General features: G+C 45.5%; 1 protein-coding gene across 1 annotated transcript in view; it reads left to right on the top strand.

Annotated features, from left to right (window-relative positions):
* The first annotated feature begins 6,671 nt into the window (after positions 1–6,671).
* Positions 6,672–15,406, top strand: part of MLLT3 (MLLT3 super elongation complex subunit) — a 110,775-nt gene continuing 102,040 nt past the window's right edge. The window contains exons 1-2 of the mRNA XM_042877553.1: positions 6,672–6,708; positions 6,940–7,120. Coding sequence (XP_042733487.1) covers positions 6,697–6,708; positions 6,940–7,120 — 193 coding nt within the window. The 5' untranslated portion in view covers positions 6,672–6,696. The remainder of the gene's footprint in view (positions 6,709–6,939; positions 7,121–15,406) is intronic.

The raw sequence follows: 15,406 nt of genomic DNA, 5'->3' as shown, positions 1-15,406 counted from the left end.
ACAAGACAAGACTGCCATTGAAGTGGTTATAGTTTTATGCCTTCCAGGAAAAATCTGCAGATTCAGAAGGGACTTTTCTTCAACATAAACATTAGCAGGAGCACAGAAACCTAGACGTTGTGGAAACTACAGTTCTTCCACATGCCTGACATATTCTCTTTTGCACTATGTAGATTTGATACTGCTAGACAATTGTTCGTTTATCAGAAATTATTAAATCAGGAGGAAAGAAAACAAATCCTGTCTTTACAGCCTTCTGAGAAAAACATAGCAAATAAATGTGTATGTGCAAGTATATATTTTCTAAAACTGTGTTGTCATGGATTTAGCTTGTAAGATAATAACCATCTTGGAATAAAATCATTTCTGAAGTCCTTTATGATGGAAAGTGGTTCTTCCTTTCCTACTGTGAATGGATCCTGACAAGTGAATGTACATTTAGAATCAGGCCCACTGTGACATTTCTTCAAAGCTACTGCTGTGTCATTTGTGTAATTATGAAAAGGAAGTAATCAATCTGAATAGGCACAAAGCTTATATTAAGGAATAAGGATTTCCAGAAGAAGCTTGGAAAGGATAACTCAAGTCTTTCCAAAAGAAAAAATGCAAGAAGGAGGTGGAATGAAATTAGAAATATTCTAACTGAAATGGTAAGTTTCTTTTTGTGTTTAACTGTGTTGATTGCCTGCCTTGGTCCTACTGTGCCATACAAAACTCTGATGACTCATACACAGAATTCTTCTGTGTTATTTTTTTCCATGTAAAATGAGTTGGGGGAAAAAAAAAAAAAAAAAAAAAAAAAAAAAAGGTGTTTTATCTTCAGGTGATACCCCCATAAGAGAACATAATTTGTTACACAAAAAGAGGTGGCCCCAATTTCTCCCAGAGAATAGGAAATATATTCTTCATGATGTCAAACCATTATGTAAATAGGGAAAGAAAAACAGGCAGTTGAAGTCTTTGAAGAGTTGCCCAGGAATGTAGAGAAGGAACGCAAAAGGATTTTCTTTCTAGCCAGCAAGAAGTATTGAAGACAGGATTTGATATGTATTGGGATTTTGAACAGCAGTGTCTCCAACATAATTTCCTTAATGAAACAATATTTGTACCTGAATATTTTAGGGCAGAATTCTGTAGTCCTGAAGGATAAAGTTGTGGATACACAGACAAAAAAACAAGGCTGTTAGGACTGGTACTACAATCACTGAGTGTGGAAATAATTGTGTTGAACAAGAGCGTGATTGTGTTCAACATATTTAGTGGCTTTAAATTAAAATGTTAGATATTATTAGGTTAGATATTAGGAAGAAATTCTTCACCTTGAGGACAGTGAGGTGCTGGCACAGGAGCTCTGGATGCCCCTTCCCTGGAGGTTTTCAAGGCCAGTTGGTGGGTGGCAGCTCTGCCCATGATAGGGGTCTGGAACTGGGTGACTGTTAAAGTTCTTCCAACCCAAGTCATTCTGTGGCAATTCTATGATGAACCTTTACAACGTATTGTAAGGTGCCTGCTGTAGAACAGGGATTGGACTCCGTGATCTCCTGAGGTCCCTTCCAACCCCTGCAATTCTGTGATTCTGTGCAGTACCTATGGAAATGAAACTACACACATATGGGCTCATTGAGATATATTGTTTTAGGTGCCTACCTTTAAGAATTGTATAACTTTCCTGCTTACTACTAATTCAAGTGCCTTTGTGTAAGTTTTTAAAGACAGATATAAGCAGAAATATGCATTGTGATTATTATAAAACACAGTGTATTTGCCACATTGATGAAGGAGCAATTAGCACTGCTTTGACAGCAGATCACTGCATCTTCCCTGCCTTCCATGTAAAACATGTAAAGTCACATTCAGTTTAAAGTTAAGTATTTGACAATAATAAAATGCAAAATACACCAAGTGTATTCATTGTTGCCATTTACTAGGAATGCTATACCCTCAGCTCCACACTACTGTGGAAGAGTATACTATGGTTTAACACCAAAAAATGAGTGTCTTCTGAATTGCAAAACCCCTCATTTAGTGAGAAATGCTTGGGAGTCCGATTTCTGTGGGAACCAATGGAATCTAGACATCTAAATGATGATCTACTGCCAGTCCCTGCAAGTTTCTGAAGTGACTGGACACCTGAGTAGCTCAGCCATGGGAAAAATGGAACCTTTCTAGGGGAGGTGCCTGGAGTCTCAGGCTGCAGATTGCTCTGTGCATATGGGCCCTGGCACCTGGAGGCACACTGTGTTCCATGCCACACTGGATGTAAAGCATAGAGCACAGCTCTTCTGGAAAGGACTTGTGGGTGTTGGCACAAGGCAAGCTGTGTATGAGCCAACATTGTGACCTTGCAGCCCAGAAAGCCAACTATATCCTGGGTTGCATCAGAAGTGTGGCCAGGAGGTTGAGGAAGGTGATCCTGCCCCTCTGCTCTGTCCTGGTAAGACCACATCTGGAGTGCTGAGTCTCAGTACAGGAGAGACATAGACCTGCGTTCAGAGGAGGGCCACAAAAAAGTGATCCAAGGGATGGAACACCTCAGCACAGGCTGAGAGAATCACAGAATCACAGAATCACAAGGTTGGAAACGACCTGCAAGATCATCCAGTCCAACCACCCTCCCATTCCTATCAGTGCCACAAGCACTAAACCATCTCTCGTAGCTCCTCATCCAGGCGCCTCTTGAACACTACCAGGGACAGCGACTCCACCACCTCCCTGGGCAGCCATTCCAGTGCCTGACCACCCACTGAGAGAAAAAGTTTCTCCTAATATCCAACCTAAACTTCCTCTGGTATAACTTCTTGCCATTTCCTCGGGTCCTACTATTTGCCTGGGAGAAGAGGCCAGACCCTTTTGCACCACAACCTCCCTTCAGGAAGTTGTAGAGTGCAATGAGGTCTCCCCTGAGCCTCCTCTTCTCCAGGCTGAACAATCCCAGCTCCCTCAGCCGCTCCTCATAAGACTTGTGCTCCAGACCCCTCACCAGTTTCGTTGCCCTTCTCTGGACACACTCCAGGGCCTCAATGTCTTTCCTGTAGTGAGGGGCCCAAAACTGAACACAGTACTCGAGGTGCGGCCTCACCAGTGCTGAGTACAGGGGGATGATCACCTCCCTGCTCCTGCTGGCCACACTATTTCTAATGCAGGCCAGGATGCCGTTGGCCCTCTTGGCCACTTGGGCACACTGTCGGCTCATGTTCAGCCGAGCATCAACCAACACCCCCAGGTCCCTTTCCTCTTCACAATCATCCAACCACTCATCCCCAAGCCTGTAACGCTGCCTGGGGTTGTTGTGGCCAAAGTGCAGAACCCGACACTTGGCCTTGTTAAACCTCATCCCATTCATCTCAGCCCAGCGATCCAGCTTACCTAGATCCCTCTGCAGGGCCTCCCTGCCCTCAGGCAGATCGACACAACCTCCTAACTTGGTGTCATCTGCAAACTTACTCAGGGTACACTCAATCCCTTCATCTAAGTCGTCAATGAAGATATTAAACAGTTTGGGCCCCAGTACCGACCCCTGGGGGACACCACTTGTAACAGGTCTCCAGCTGGACTTCACTCCATTGACCACCACCCATTGAGCACGGCCCTCCAGCCAGTTCCTTATCCAACAGAGGGTAAAACTGTCCAAGCCATGGGCAGCCAGTTTCCGCAGAAGGATACTGTGTGAGACCATGTCAAAGGCTTTGCTGAAGTCTAGGTAGACTACATCAACTGCCTTTCCCTCATCTACCAGTTTGGTCACCCAGTCGTAGAAGGAGATGAGGTTGGTCTAACACGACCTGCCTTTCATGAACCCGTGCTGGCTGGGCCTGATCCCGTGGACAAGCTGTGTGATCTCTCCCAGGAGGATTTGTTCCATGACCTTCCCTGGCACTGATGTCAGGCTGACAGGCCTGTAGTTCCCCGGATCCTCCTTACGGCCCTTCTTGTAGATGGGAGTCACATTAGCAAGCCTCCAATCCTCTGGAATCTCTCCAGTCAACCAGGAGCGCTGGTAGATAGCTGAGAGCGGCTTAGCGATCACCCCCGCCAACTCCCTCAGCACCCTAGGATGAAGCCCATCCGGTCCCATGGACTTGTGACTGTCCAGATGGAGGAGGAGCTCTCTAACTGTCTCCACCTCGATCTCCGGGAAGATATGCTGCATGTCAGCCCAGATATCCAGATCAGGGCACAAAGTGCCCTGAAGATAGCTGGTCTGACTATTAAGGGCAGATGTAAAGAAGGCGTTGAGGACCTCAGCCTTCTCTTTGTCATCTGTGGTCACATTCCCTGCCGCATCAATTAAAGGACAGAGATTATCCTTGGGTTTTCTCTTGTCATTGATATATTTGTAAAAGGATTTCTTATTCTGCTTTACTGCAGTGGCCAATCTAAGTTCGAGATGGGCTTTCGCCTTCCGGACTTCCTCCCTGCATACCTTTGCAACTTCCTTGTAATCTCCCCTGGTAGCCTGTCCCTTCTTCCACAGGACATAGACTCTCTTTTTCTTCCTGAGTCTTGACAGTAATTCCCGGCTCATCCACACCGGTCTTCTCCCCCTACGGCTTGCCTTACGGTATTCAGGGACAGCCTGTTTTTGCGCCTTTAAGATTTCCACCTTGAGGAGGGTCCAGGCTTCCTGGACCCCTTTACCCTTGAGGAGCAACTCCCAAGGGACCCGTGGTACAAGCGTCCTGAGCAGGTCAAAGTCCGCCCTCTTGAAGTTCAAGATAGTAGTTTTGGTAGTCACCCTTCTGACATCTCCAAGAATAGAGAACTCTACAATTTCATGGTCGCTCTGCCCTAGACAGTCTCCAACCTTCACATCACCTACCAGACCTTCTTTGTTAGCAAAGAGCAGGTCGAGCAGGGCACCACCCCTGGTAGGCTCTTGTACCAGCTGTGTAAGGAAGCTATCTTCCACACACACTAGAAACCTCTTGGACTGTTTTCTTTGCGCCATGTTATATTTCCAACATATATCAGGGAAGTTGAAATACCCACAAGAACAAGTGCTGGCGATCGCACGACTTCCGCAAGCTGCTTGTAAAATGCTTCGTCCATCTCATCCTGATTTGGTGGTCTATAACAGACTCCAATTACGACGTCTCCCCAACAGGCCTTCCCCCTGATCCTCACCCATAGACACTCCACTTTATCATTTGCAATCTCAGAGAGCCAGGGCTGTTCAGGTTGGAGAAAGCTTCGGGGAGACCTGAGAGGGGTCTTTCAGTATCTGAAGGAGGGCTCTAAGACTCTTTAAGAGGGTCTGTTGTGATAGGACAAGAGGAAATGGTTTCAAACTAAAGGAGAGGAGATTTAGTTTGGATCCAATAAGTTTTTTACAGTGCAGGTGGTGAAGCACTGACACGGGTTGCCCAGAGATGCAGTGGAAGCCCCATCCCTGGAGACATTGAAGGCCACACTGGATGGGGCCCTGAGCACCCTTGACTGAGCTGTAGGAGTCCCTGTTCATTGCAGGGCAGTTGGACTAGATGGCCTCTAAGGGTCTCTTCCAACTCTAACTATTCTAAGATTTTTTAATTATTATGGCATGTGTGAAGTCTTCAAATTATCAGTCAGCTCTGACAGGTTTGTGGACACGGTGTGAGCTGCTGACTTGCTAGCTAGCCCGACAAAAGATGAACAGAAAATACATGAGCCTCAACATTTGTACACTGTAGGCATACGGCATGGATGTTCATACAACAGCAAAGTGAACGGTTAGTTACTGTGTGACTGGTGGCATTTTCACAAATTGCATCCAGCCCTCTGGGAGTGGGCATCGAGTCAACTACGTGTACGATACGGCACTGGCTCGGTGGAATCGGGGGATGGTCGCGCTCGCATTTCAGTAACTCGACGGAGGACGCGGGGATCCGCGGGGTGAGAGCCGCCACCGGGAGGCGCTTCCAGGAGCACGGCAACGTCGCCGGGCAGGGCTTCTCTTCGGCGCGACGCGCGGCGGCCGCCCCGCTGCCCACAGCGCGATCCGGGGCGCCGCTCCGCGCTGAGCCGCGTCTGGCACTGGCTTGGTCGCGGCCGCCGTTGTGTTTTGAAAACGCAGCGTCGTGCTGTCAGCGGCGCAGCCGGGTGAACGACTCTGAGCGCCACATCGCCGGCACCGGGCTGCCGCGCACCGCCCGCTCTTAATAGCGGTTCTTAAGAGGACGCGCGGACGGCTTCGGGAGCCGCTCTCACCGCGTGCCTGTAACGCAGGGACCCGCGCACCCCTCCCGCCCGGCGCCTCACCGGCTGCGCGGCTGCTCACCCTCCTTAACCTGTTCCTTTAAGGGCCGCGGGGCGGGGTGGGGCGGGCGGCTCGCGGCCGCGCCGCCGCGTGCCATTGGCTGTCCGCACCGCACGGGTGCCCGCCCCCTCCGCGCACTGTTATGTCTGTGTCTCGGTGTCAGCCGAGCGGGGGGTGCGCATGCGCGGCGGGCGCCCATCCAGCCGGCGGGGCAGTGGCCAGCGCTGAGAGAGGGGCCGGCGCCGCCGTCGCGGCCGGCCGGGGGTCGGTGCGCTGCAAGGCGCGGAGGAGACGGAGGCAGCCGCCGCCACAGAGCAGCACCGAGCCGGCAGAGGATGCCCGCCGCACTCCCGCCGCTGCCGCCCTACGCGGCCGCCTCCGCGCCTTCATCTCCATGAATTAGCGCCGCGGGGTGGGGGCGGGGGCCGTGGTGAGCGCCCAGCGGAGCCGGCGCCCCAGGCATGGCCAGCGCGGTGAGTGCCCGGCCCGTTCCTCCTCGGTTCTGCTCTTTCTCCCCCGTTCCGGGCTCCCGGCTGCTGCTCGCGGCGCGTGGCATCTCCGGGCGCGGGGAGCAGGACTGTACCGCGACCGCGAAGCGGCTCCTGGCGCTGCCCTGGGTGGTGCCCGCGGCGCGGGCTCGGCTCTCGGGGTGCGCGTCCTTGGCCGCCCGCCCGGAGCTGACCGCCCGCCGCCTCTCCCCGCAGTGCGCCGTTCAGGTGAAGCTGGAGCTGGGGCACCGAGCCCAGGTCAGGAAGAAACCCACTGTGGAGGGCTTCACCCACGACTGGATGGTGTTCGTCCGCGGGCCCGAGCACAGCAACATCCAACACTTCGTGGAGAAGGTCGTCTTCCACCTGCATGAGAGCTTCCCAAGGCCCAAGAGAGGTGAGGCTGTCCTGGGGAACGGGCGGCCGCCGAGCGCAGAACAAAAGCGGCGGCGCCGCGGGCCGCTCGTCGCCCTGCGCGGACTCGAGGGATCCAGCCGCCTCCCCCGAGCCGCCGCAGCCGCCCGTGGGTCCGCGCCCCGGGCACCTGCGGCCGCGCGGCACGAGCGCCTCCGGGACCCGGCCCGCGCGTTGCTCCCGCAGGCGGGGACGCTCCGGACCCTCCTGCACCGGGGCGGGTCGGGTTCGTGGCTGCGCCGCTCCGGCCCTTCGCCCTTCCCGCGCCGCCGGTCCGACCCCGCCGCGTCCGGCGTTGATGAGAACTTGCGGAGCGGTGAGCGTGTGCAGCGCCCGGGCCCGTGCGGGAGGTTGCGGCGGCCTTTTGTCTTCAGATCCGATCCCGTCGTGTCCTGAGCGCTGTGGCCGTTAGCGGAGGTAACGGTGTGAACAAAAGAAGGTGCTTTGTTTGTGAGAAGGTTTATGCACTCGTGTAGGCGCGATGGTTTGTAGTTGTCTTTTGTCGGATCGGTAGTCATTATTGTCACATAGGGCTGCCGCTCCGTAGAATGACATCGAAAGGAGTCTGTTCTGTCCGGAGTACCTGGGGGAAATCGGGTGTTCGGGAAGTGGAGGACGGGACGTTTCTCTGTATTGAAATGGAGAAGATTTTTGAGGCAAGGTTAAAACACATATTCTCATTTAACATTTCTCAGTTAAAACTGGGACTTTCATATTTTTTGCACCCGTTTTGTTTTTTTTTCAATTCCTCGAGGATATTTGGTTCACTTTAACCAAATGAACTGTAAGAAATGCAACACTTTGATGTTGATATTCTCTTCTAGAATATATGCTATTGTTTCTATTTTTGTCATTGTAAAGCAGAGTCCATTTTTTTCAGCCTATGTGAAAGCAGAAAGGTATTGTACAAATAGTTTTTAACGGCATATATGCAGTATTGCTACACGTGTGGTGAAATAAATTGCCCAGATTGCACAGTGAAGTCTTCCTTTCCTTCCTGTTTCCCGCTGTTTCTTGTGTAGAAAAGCATGGCTTTAGATTGATCTGAATAGCTTGGAAGAAAAACTGAGAATGGGTTTGAGTAGCTTGATAGGCAAACTAGCATTGTTTGTGCACAGTGGATGGGGTGGTGTGTTAGAAGCAGTGATAGAATGTAGGTTTAATACTTTGAAGTTCTGTGACTGCCTAGCTGAGGCTTATGACACTCTCTGCTTTTATTACCTATGCTGTGTTTTCTTTTTTATTCTTGTCTGGCCTCAGGAGACATGACTTTGCAATCCAGGTTAGGAGTGATGTGGATCTTGGTAACAGGAATGTATTTGAGGACTTCTGCAAGTGAAAGATGGCATGGTTTGCTTCTGTGAATGCTTTATGCCTCCAGCTGCTGAATTTAGTTATGCAGTCATTTAAGCTATTGTTTTAAAGTGTTTGGAGTTTTATTTATGTGCATCTTTTTCATGATGTGGCAACTGCTGGGAAAGATGCCAGCTTATATAGCTCGGGAGGGGACTTGTCATATTGTGATTGCACATGACTCAGATCACAGGATATGCTGTCTTTGGTGGGAGCAGTTGCAGTAAGACCATATGGTGAGCACTCTGCTTGCTCCTAGGCTTTGCTTAGCCTCCTGAAGCTGCAAGAGTGTGTGTGCTGGGGCAAGCACCAGAAATCTCAGGTTCTTGAAATCACAGTGGAAATGAGGAGTGCGGTGCTGCTGTGTTTGAGTCATCTAGTATGCTTGTGTTTAATGGGCTGGTGCTGATATGTGCCCTGTAAATGGAAATGTTCTGTGTGTTTTTTTTTTTAACTTCCAAATACAATTAAAATTTGGTTGATAATATTCTAGATTTCTTGCTTTGTAAGTCAGGGCTGCTAGTTGGATTCAACCTCAGGTGGCCTTCAACACTGTAGCTGAAATGTTGCATGCTCACCAAGAGTAATGCGTTTGCTAGTAGTGCTAGTCAAGCTACTTCCTCTCCATCACTATCTTGGAAGTTGTTACACACTTTAATCCTTTTCTATAAGCTAGCCTACCAGTAGAAGATGCATGGTAAGTTCTCAAACTAATCCTGAACCATGCTCTGAATGATGAGTGTCAGAATACTGATGAGTTGTAAAACTGAACTTCTTGGTGAGTAATCTTTGTATCTCTGGATTATTGCTGTGAATGGCCACTCTAACATGTGTGCTTGCTAGAAACAGTTCTAATTCATTAAATCTATTTGTTAAAACCTCGGATCAATTCAAGAATAATAAATGAATAGGCAATCATAGGTTTTATTAGCTCATAATGTGTTTCTGCTGCCAGCTCAGTTCTTATTATTGGCAGTTGTTCCAAACATCAAGGGAGGAGAGGAATTATTTTCTGAAGCAGCTTTTCAGTGCACTTGCATTGCGTGTTCATGAGAATAGCTGTTTGAATGTCTGTTCGGCTTCAGCGTTGTTTTTGTTTCTCTTCTCCCTGAGCCAGGATTTTGGATATACTGGAGGATGATGGTCAGTTTGCAAACAAAGCTGTGCTTGTGTGTTTGCTCTACTAGTAGCTGCTGCATGCAAGTTGGGTCCAGTATACTGAAATTGCATCATTTTTAAGGTGGGAGCACAGCTAGGAATGGCATTGGGCCTCTGGAGCACAGATAAGGCGGTGTGTGTGCAGGCAGGATAGGAAAGTGATGGTGACTGGCAGGGAACAATGTGTGTATAAACTGGAGTGACCTAGAAGGAGTTTCGTTCATCTTTTGTTGTGTCTCACCTTAAAAACTTGAGCTTGGCAGTGGTTTCTTTGTTTTCGGTTGTTTGCCTTATGGTGACCAAGTGCTTCAGTTTGTCTTTGCACAAAGGAGCACATAGCCGTTCTCCTTGTTTTCCTGGTTCCCTGTGCTCTGACCCAAGGCTAAAGCATGTCTGTGGAGCAAAATGTGCCACTGGATTATAGGTAGTTTTGGTCCAGCAAGTAAGCTGTTCAGAAAAGAGAAGCTGGCGCTCTTCTCTGATAATATCTCTCATTTCCTCAGTGGCTAAGAAATTTAGAAATACTTCATTACTTTTCTTATCTGAGTGTTGGTGCTCTACAACAGCAATTTCACTTGCTATTTATCTTGCAGCATTTCTGTAAGGGAAAGCTTCTCTTTATACCCTTCAGTGTTTGTTTTTCTTTTTTTTTTTTTTTTTTTTTTAAGTACATGTCAAAAACTACATTAGAACTGGTATGCTCTCAGTGGTTAAGTTCCTATTAAGTAGTGATAAGTCTTGACAAAATCTACCTGAAAAAGAGGTGAACTAATACTTTTGAGCTAAGAACAGTGTGAAAATGCAGGTTTGGGCACTGGAAGATTGTAGCTTAGAAAGTGGAATGTGTTGCTTTTCTTTGTGGTCCTGGGAGCAGCAATTGTTACTACATCATGTCATACCACAAAACCATCTTGAGTGATGGAAGTGGAACTGCTTATTATTCTGCCATAACATTCTTTAGAAAATCTGTGTTTCTGTTATTGACTTGTTGTTGTTTTTTGTTTTCTGATAGACATTTTAGTAGGAGGGTGCCTAAATACCTAAGAACTTAAGTTAATTGTAGTTCTTCAATTTTCTTTTTTCCCTGGAGATTTCTTTTTTCCTCCCATGTGTTATCTGAGCCTAGCCCACCACATGTGATTAGATGGGAATTTCTTTTTCTATCGGTCTTACAGGTTCACTTTTGATACAGTGCTAGGTTTAATAATGCAATGTCATGGCAGGCATTGCTGTTTTAACTTCAAGAGCGTTGTTGGCTGAGGACTAGCTTATCAGTGGATTTCAGCTGCAGCTAGAGAGAACTTCTGATGTCTAGTGGACATGTTTGTTCAACAGGAAACTCTTGAGATTTAATGTAGCTACTGCTTTAATAAGAGGCTGAAGAGCTTTAAGAGTACATTGGTGTTTTCAAGTGCAGTTTGTAATTCAGTCCAGTGTAAGTTACAAGAGCATTTCACAGTGTTCTTTCTCAAAGTGAATGAGAAGCAGCTGAATTTACTGATGCTCTCAAGTTTCATCATTACATGAGTGCCATCGCTGAGTACTGGCTGGACTGACAGTAAGATGCTACTTGTCTAGGAAAACCTTGTCCTAAGAAGTAATTTTATTTCTCTGTTAAGTCTCTAAACATGTCGATGCTTTAGTTGGAAGTATACAGTGTAATAGACTTGATTCCTAGATTGAGCAGTGTACAGATGTTTTCTAAGTAAACAGATCTGGTGATCCATTTTCTTCTTTAAAACCACATATATTTTATCAGAAGTGATGTGCTGTGTGGGGTGACTTGCATTGAGTTTAGTTCAACTGAAGTTTAAATGGAAGACTGAAGTGTGATGGTCTGTCCTTACAGACAGAAATCAGTGACTGTGCAGTCTGTAGTACATCAGTGAAACTGTACGTATGAGTAACAAGACCTGCAATATTTCAAGCATCACTAAGTTATGCTTTTTAACTTGAATTTGCACACTTTTGACTTGTGGTTGAATCAAGTGTTCTGTAGCTTTCATTTTAACTTTTCTGGATAGAATGTCAAGTTTGTGCTAGATTTTTTTTTTTTTTTTTTTTTTTATTCCTATAGAGCATGTCTTTGCAGGGGTGCTGACCTGTATCTGTTCTGATTGATTTCATAATCCTTAAGAAATGAGCCTAGGTTACTAGTGAAGGCCTATGGAATTTGTCTTGTGTCAATTTTAAATAGCATTTCATGGCTAATACAGTGTTTTTAGTTTAGGAAGTTGCGGCTAGGTCTCTTCTAAAGGTAGAATGTTGATACTCTGTAACTAAGACTCAAAGGTGTTAAAAGGAAGCAAATGAATTGTAGTTTCAGGACAATCGTGAATCACAACACAGAACAATCCTAAAGATGTTCTGTGTAAGGTGAGATCTGCTGCATCTTCATAAGAGAAATGGGAAGATCTCAACATTGTTAAATCAGTAGACAGTTAAAGTTATTAGCTTTTACTCCAGAAAATGAAAACAACTGGATTTGCTATTTGTTGTTGTTGGTCTGTCTACTGCTGTGCAGTTTATATCCTTGGGAAAGTTAAAGTAGAGCAAGATTTTGTTTGTTTATTTTTAATATCCATCTATTTATTATAACAGGATAGATAAAATGAGCTTCAGATACAGTTGAGATTTTTTCCACCTAGTGCTTTGTAAGATGTTTAATTTGGTCAGTTACTCTTCATGGTACTGTTAAGGGTATAGGGAGTGTTCTTTTAAACAATGATATACACTGTGATTAGGGATTTGAGGTTGTTTTGTCTTTGATTTAGGCTTTGGAATGAAGTGCTGGAGAGTTATTCTGTTCTTTGTTGTGTTGGGATCTGTGGAAAAGACTAAAAACTTTACATAGCTGATAATGCTCCAAACAGACAAGGAAAGTGCAGATTAATTTATAAAGGCTTAATCCAGTCTGTAGGCTGCTGCATTTTTGTTAAATTCTTATGCTGGACATCAGCATGTTTAAAACAGCTAGGTTTAGTTTGTAAGGGATTGTTCTACTTCTTCACTTCCCAGCAGTGATTGATGAACGTGTGAGAACAAAGTAACAATCAAATTCTAGCACTTGTGTACGTTTGCATGAAAATTATGTTCTACAGCAGGATGAGGAAACACTTGGCTTCTCATTGAAAATGTTATTTGTTTTTCTTTTTTGTTTGTTTGTTTTTTCTCGTGGCTTTTCATTGTGGTTTCTTGTTCATGAAAGGGAGGAAGAACAGAGTGGTATTTGAAATATTTGTACTTTCTGCGTGGGAAATTAATTCTAAGTGTCTTTTACTGCCTGCAGTTAAAAGATACAGCTAAAATATTAATACTTAATACTAATGCAATTTATTACTCGGTTCAAAAAAACATAACATTGCTGGTTAAAACTTCTTTTAAAAAAAAACAAACAAAAATAACAGCAACACCACCTTTGCTTATTTCTGGTGTGCCATCTTTTTAATTGTACCGTGTTGTTTTTTTAAGCCACATTAGCAGATAAGTCTGCTGCTAGCAGGCTCAGTCATTGGTAAGTTTATTTCATCAGCCAGCTTGTGCTGCTGCCCCTGTGCGAAGCACTGGTGCAGAAGGGTCTGCTCAGGGGAGCTTTGGTGTGTGCCTTGCTGTTGTTGCTGGACCATGCTTGCTGTGGCAGTGTGGCCTGCTGCTGCTGCACCCCAGTGACTGAACAGAAATATTATGAACACAGAATATCTCTTGAAACAAGGGCTTTTAGATAGCTGCTTGTGTTGGTAGACTTGTGAGGGAAATTGAGTATTACTTCTGTGTATGTTTAGTGGGAGGTGTTATTTTACCTTTCACTTGCTAACTTTAAAGGACAAATAATCCAGAAAAGAGTAAAGTTGAGATTCAGTTGAGACAGAACTACTTCCATAATGTGTGCTGGAGGCTTTGAATTTTGGAGCTTTCCATCGCGTGTGGGAAGTGGGGCAGATCTGAAAATGTTAGTGGTAACTCAGAGGAGCTTTCTGTTGAAAGAGGACAAAGTCTTACTGGGGAATTTTGCTTAGTAAGTGTTATCCTCTTGAATAGGTAAATCTTGGTATTCAGTACTGGACCAAAACTTAACAACAGTCTTTGCGCATAGTCTTACTTCAGGTGAGTGTTTTACTGAAGTACTCAAAAAAATCCGTTTATAGCATGGCTGTTCCAGAGTGGTCACAGCACTGACATCATGCTTTACTGAAAAGCACCTTTAAAGAGAACAGCATACTCATAATTTTAAGCCATCACTGCAGTTTTTTGGAGTGTGAACTTGGGGAAATAAGCAGGTAACAGTATGCGTGGTTTTGTTGTTTTTAGCAAAATCCAGCATCTAGCTGTTTTCAGCCAACACCCAGCTGATGTCTTTTGTTATCAGAAGGCCACACAGGCATTTGAGGTACTACTGACGTTTAGGATATGTGCACAGTGTATGCTCACTTGCTGTAGTCTTGGTGCTTGGGATTGTTGTTTCGCTTGTTCTTGCCTCTGAGCTCACTCAAGGCTGACTGCATGGTGCTGGGAGAAACAAAAAAGGATTGGAATTCTGCTGCCAGCAGATAAATTTGTGCTGGATTCACACCTGGATTTTGAGGGAGAACTTTCACATGCTTGAAAACTAAACACTGACAGTATTGGTGCCAGTCATTGCCTTAGTTGAGAGGCTGACCAGAGGATGGGAGCAGAGTTGTGGTAGTATCAGTAATTATTCCTTCTCTTGTATCAAAGCAGCAGCATAAAAACTCAAACCAGATACATTTCAGTCATCTCACAAATAAGTGATATCGAGAAATAAAGACATAATCTAATGATAGTAGTAATATCTGGAAGTAACAAGCATGTACAGCATTTGAATTTTTTTTTTTTTGTAAAGCAAAACAAAACTTTTACTTTTCATTTAAAAATCCAGTCTAGAAGGAAATCTATGTGCTACCTTAGTGGCAGAAAATCTCATGAATTCTGTAGTACATGAAGATTATTTATATGTTTTGATGCTGCTTCTGTTACAGCTTTGCCTGCCTTAGCTGTAGTAATCTGTTCTCATCTGTGATACAATTCATGTGCCGCTAGAATTCTAAATCCTTCTGACAGTCAACTACTAATTTGTTGCCTGGCTGTTATCATTGCTGTAGAATGTCTTTTTAAGGTTTGTGGTTTCTGTGAATTGCGCTTGAACCTAGCAAATGTGCCAGAACAAAAGTACAACTCCTGAAAATTTTTCCTCCTCTCTGTTGAGCTGGATATTATCCCATTCTGCAAAACACTGCTGTGATGTCTCCTCAGCAAAAAAGGATTTTACCTGTAACTTGCAGTCTGCTCGATAGCTTGTTTGAGCTGGGCTAACAGAGGCAACAATAGGTTAGGTGTCTTTACTGACTGAAGAATAAAGATACTTTAGGGAGTTTGATTTCTCAGTCCAAGATTTCTTTCTTTTGAAGTTGGTCTTGCTGTGAGAACCAGTGCACTTCCTTGCTTAATAAAGAGGATAACTGGAACATCTAAATGAGTTCTGTGTCATGTGGGATTAGCCTTGTCTGTCTCTTATTCGTAAGTATGAGAAGGCAGCACTGTTACAGCCAACATTTCTATTTACTGAACTAGCATCCTTTCTTACCAGGTGACTGGCTTTTAGTATTCTTTACAGCAAATCTTCCCCATACCGCTCCAATAAATGCATGTCATCTTAATGTAGGAAACTACCTGTAGCTCACTGTAACAAATGCTGCAAGGTATTTGCATTTACTGTGAAGTGATTCTCTGCAAGTTCTCT

The sequence above is a fragment of the Lagopus leucura genome, unplaced genomic scaffold (genome assembly GCF_019238085.1).
Source record: "Lagopus leucura isolate 7727_CA_CO unplaced genomic scaffold, USGS_WTPT01 Super-Scaffold_100018, whole genome shotgun sequence".
Classification (NCBI taxonomy): domain Eukaryota; kingdom Metazoa; phylum Chordata; class Aves; order Galliformes; family Phasianidae; genus Lagopus; species Lagopus leucura.
The sequence above is the reverse complement of the archived record's forward strand: the minus strand, read 5'-3'. Positions and strand labels throughout refer to the sequence as shown.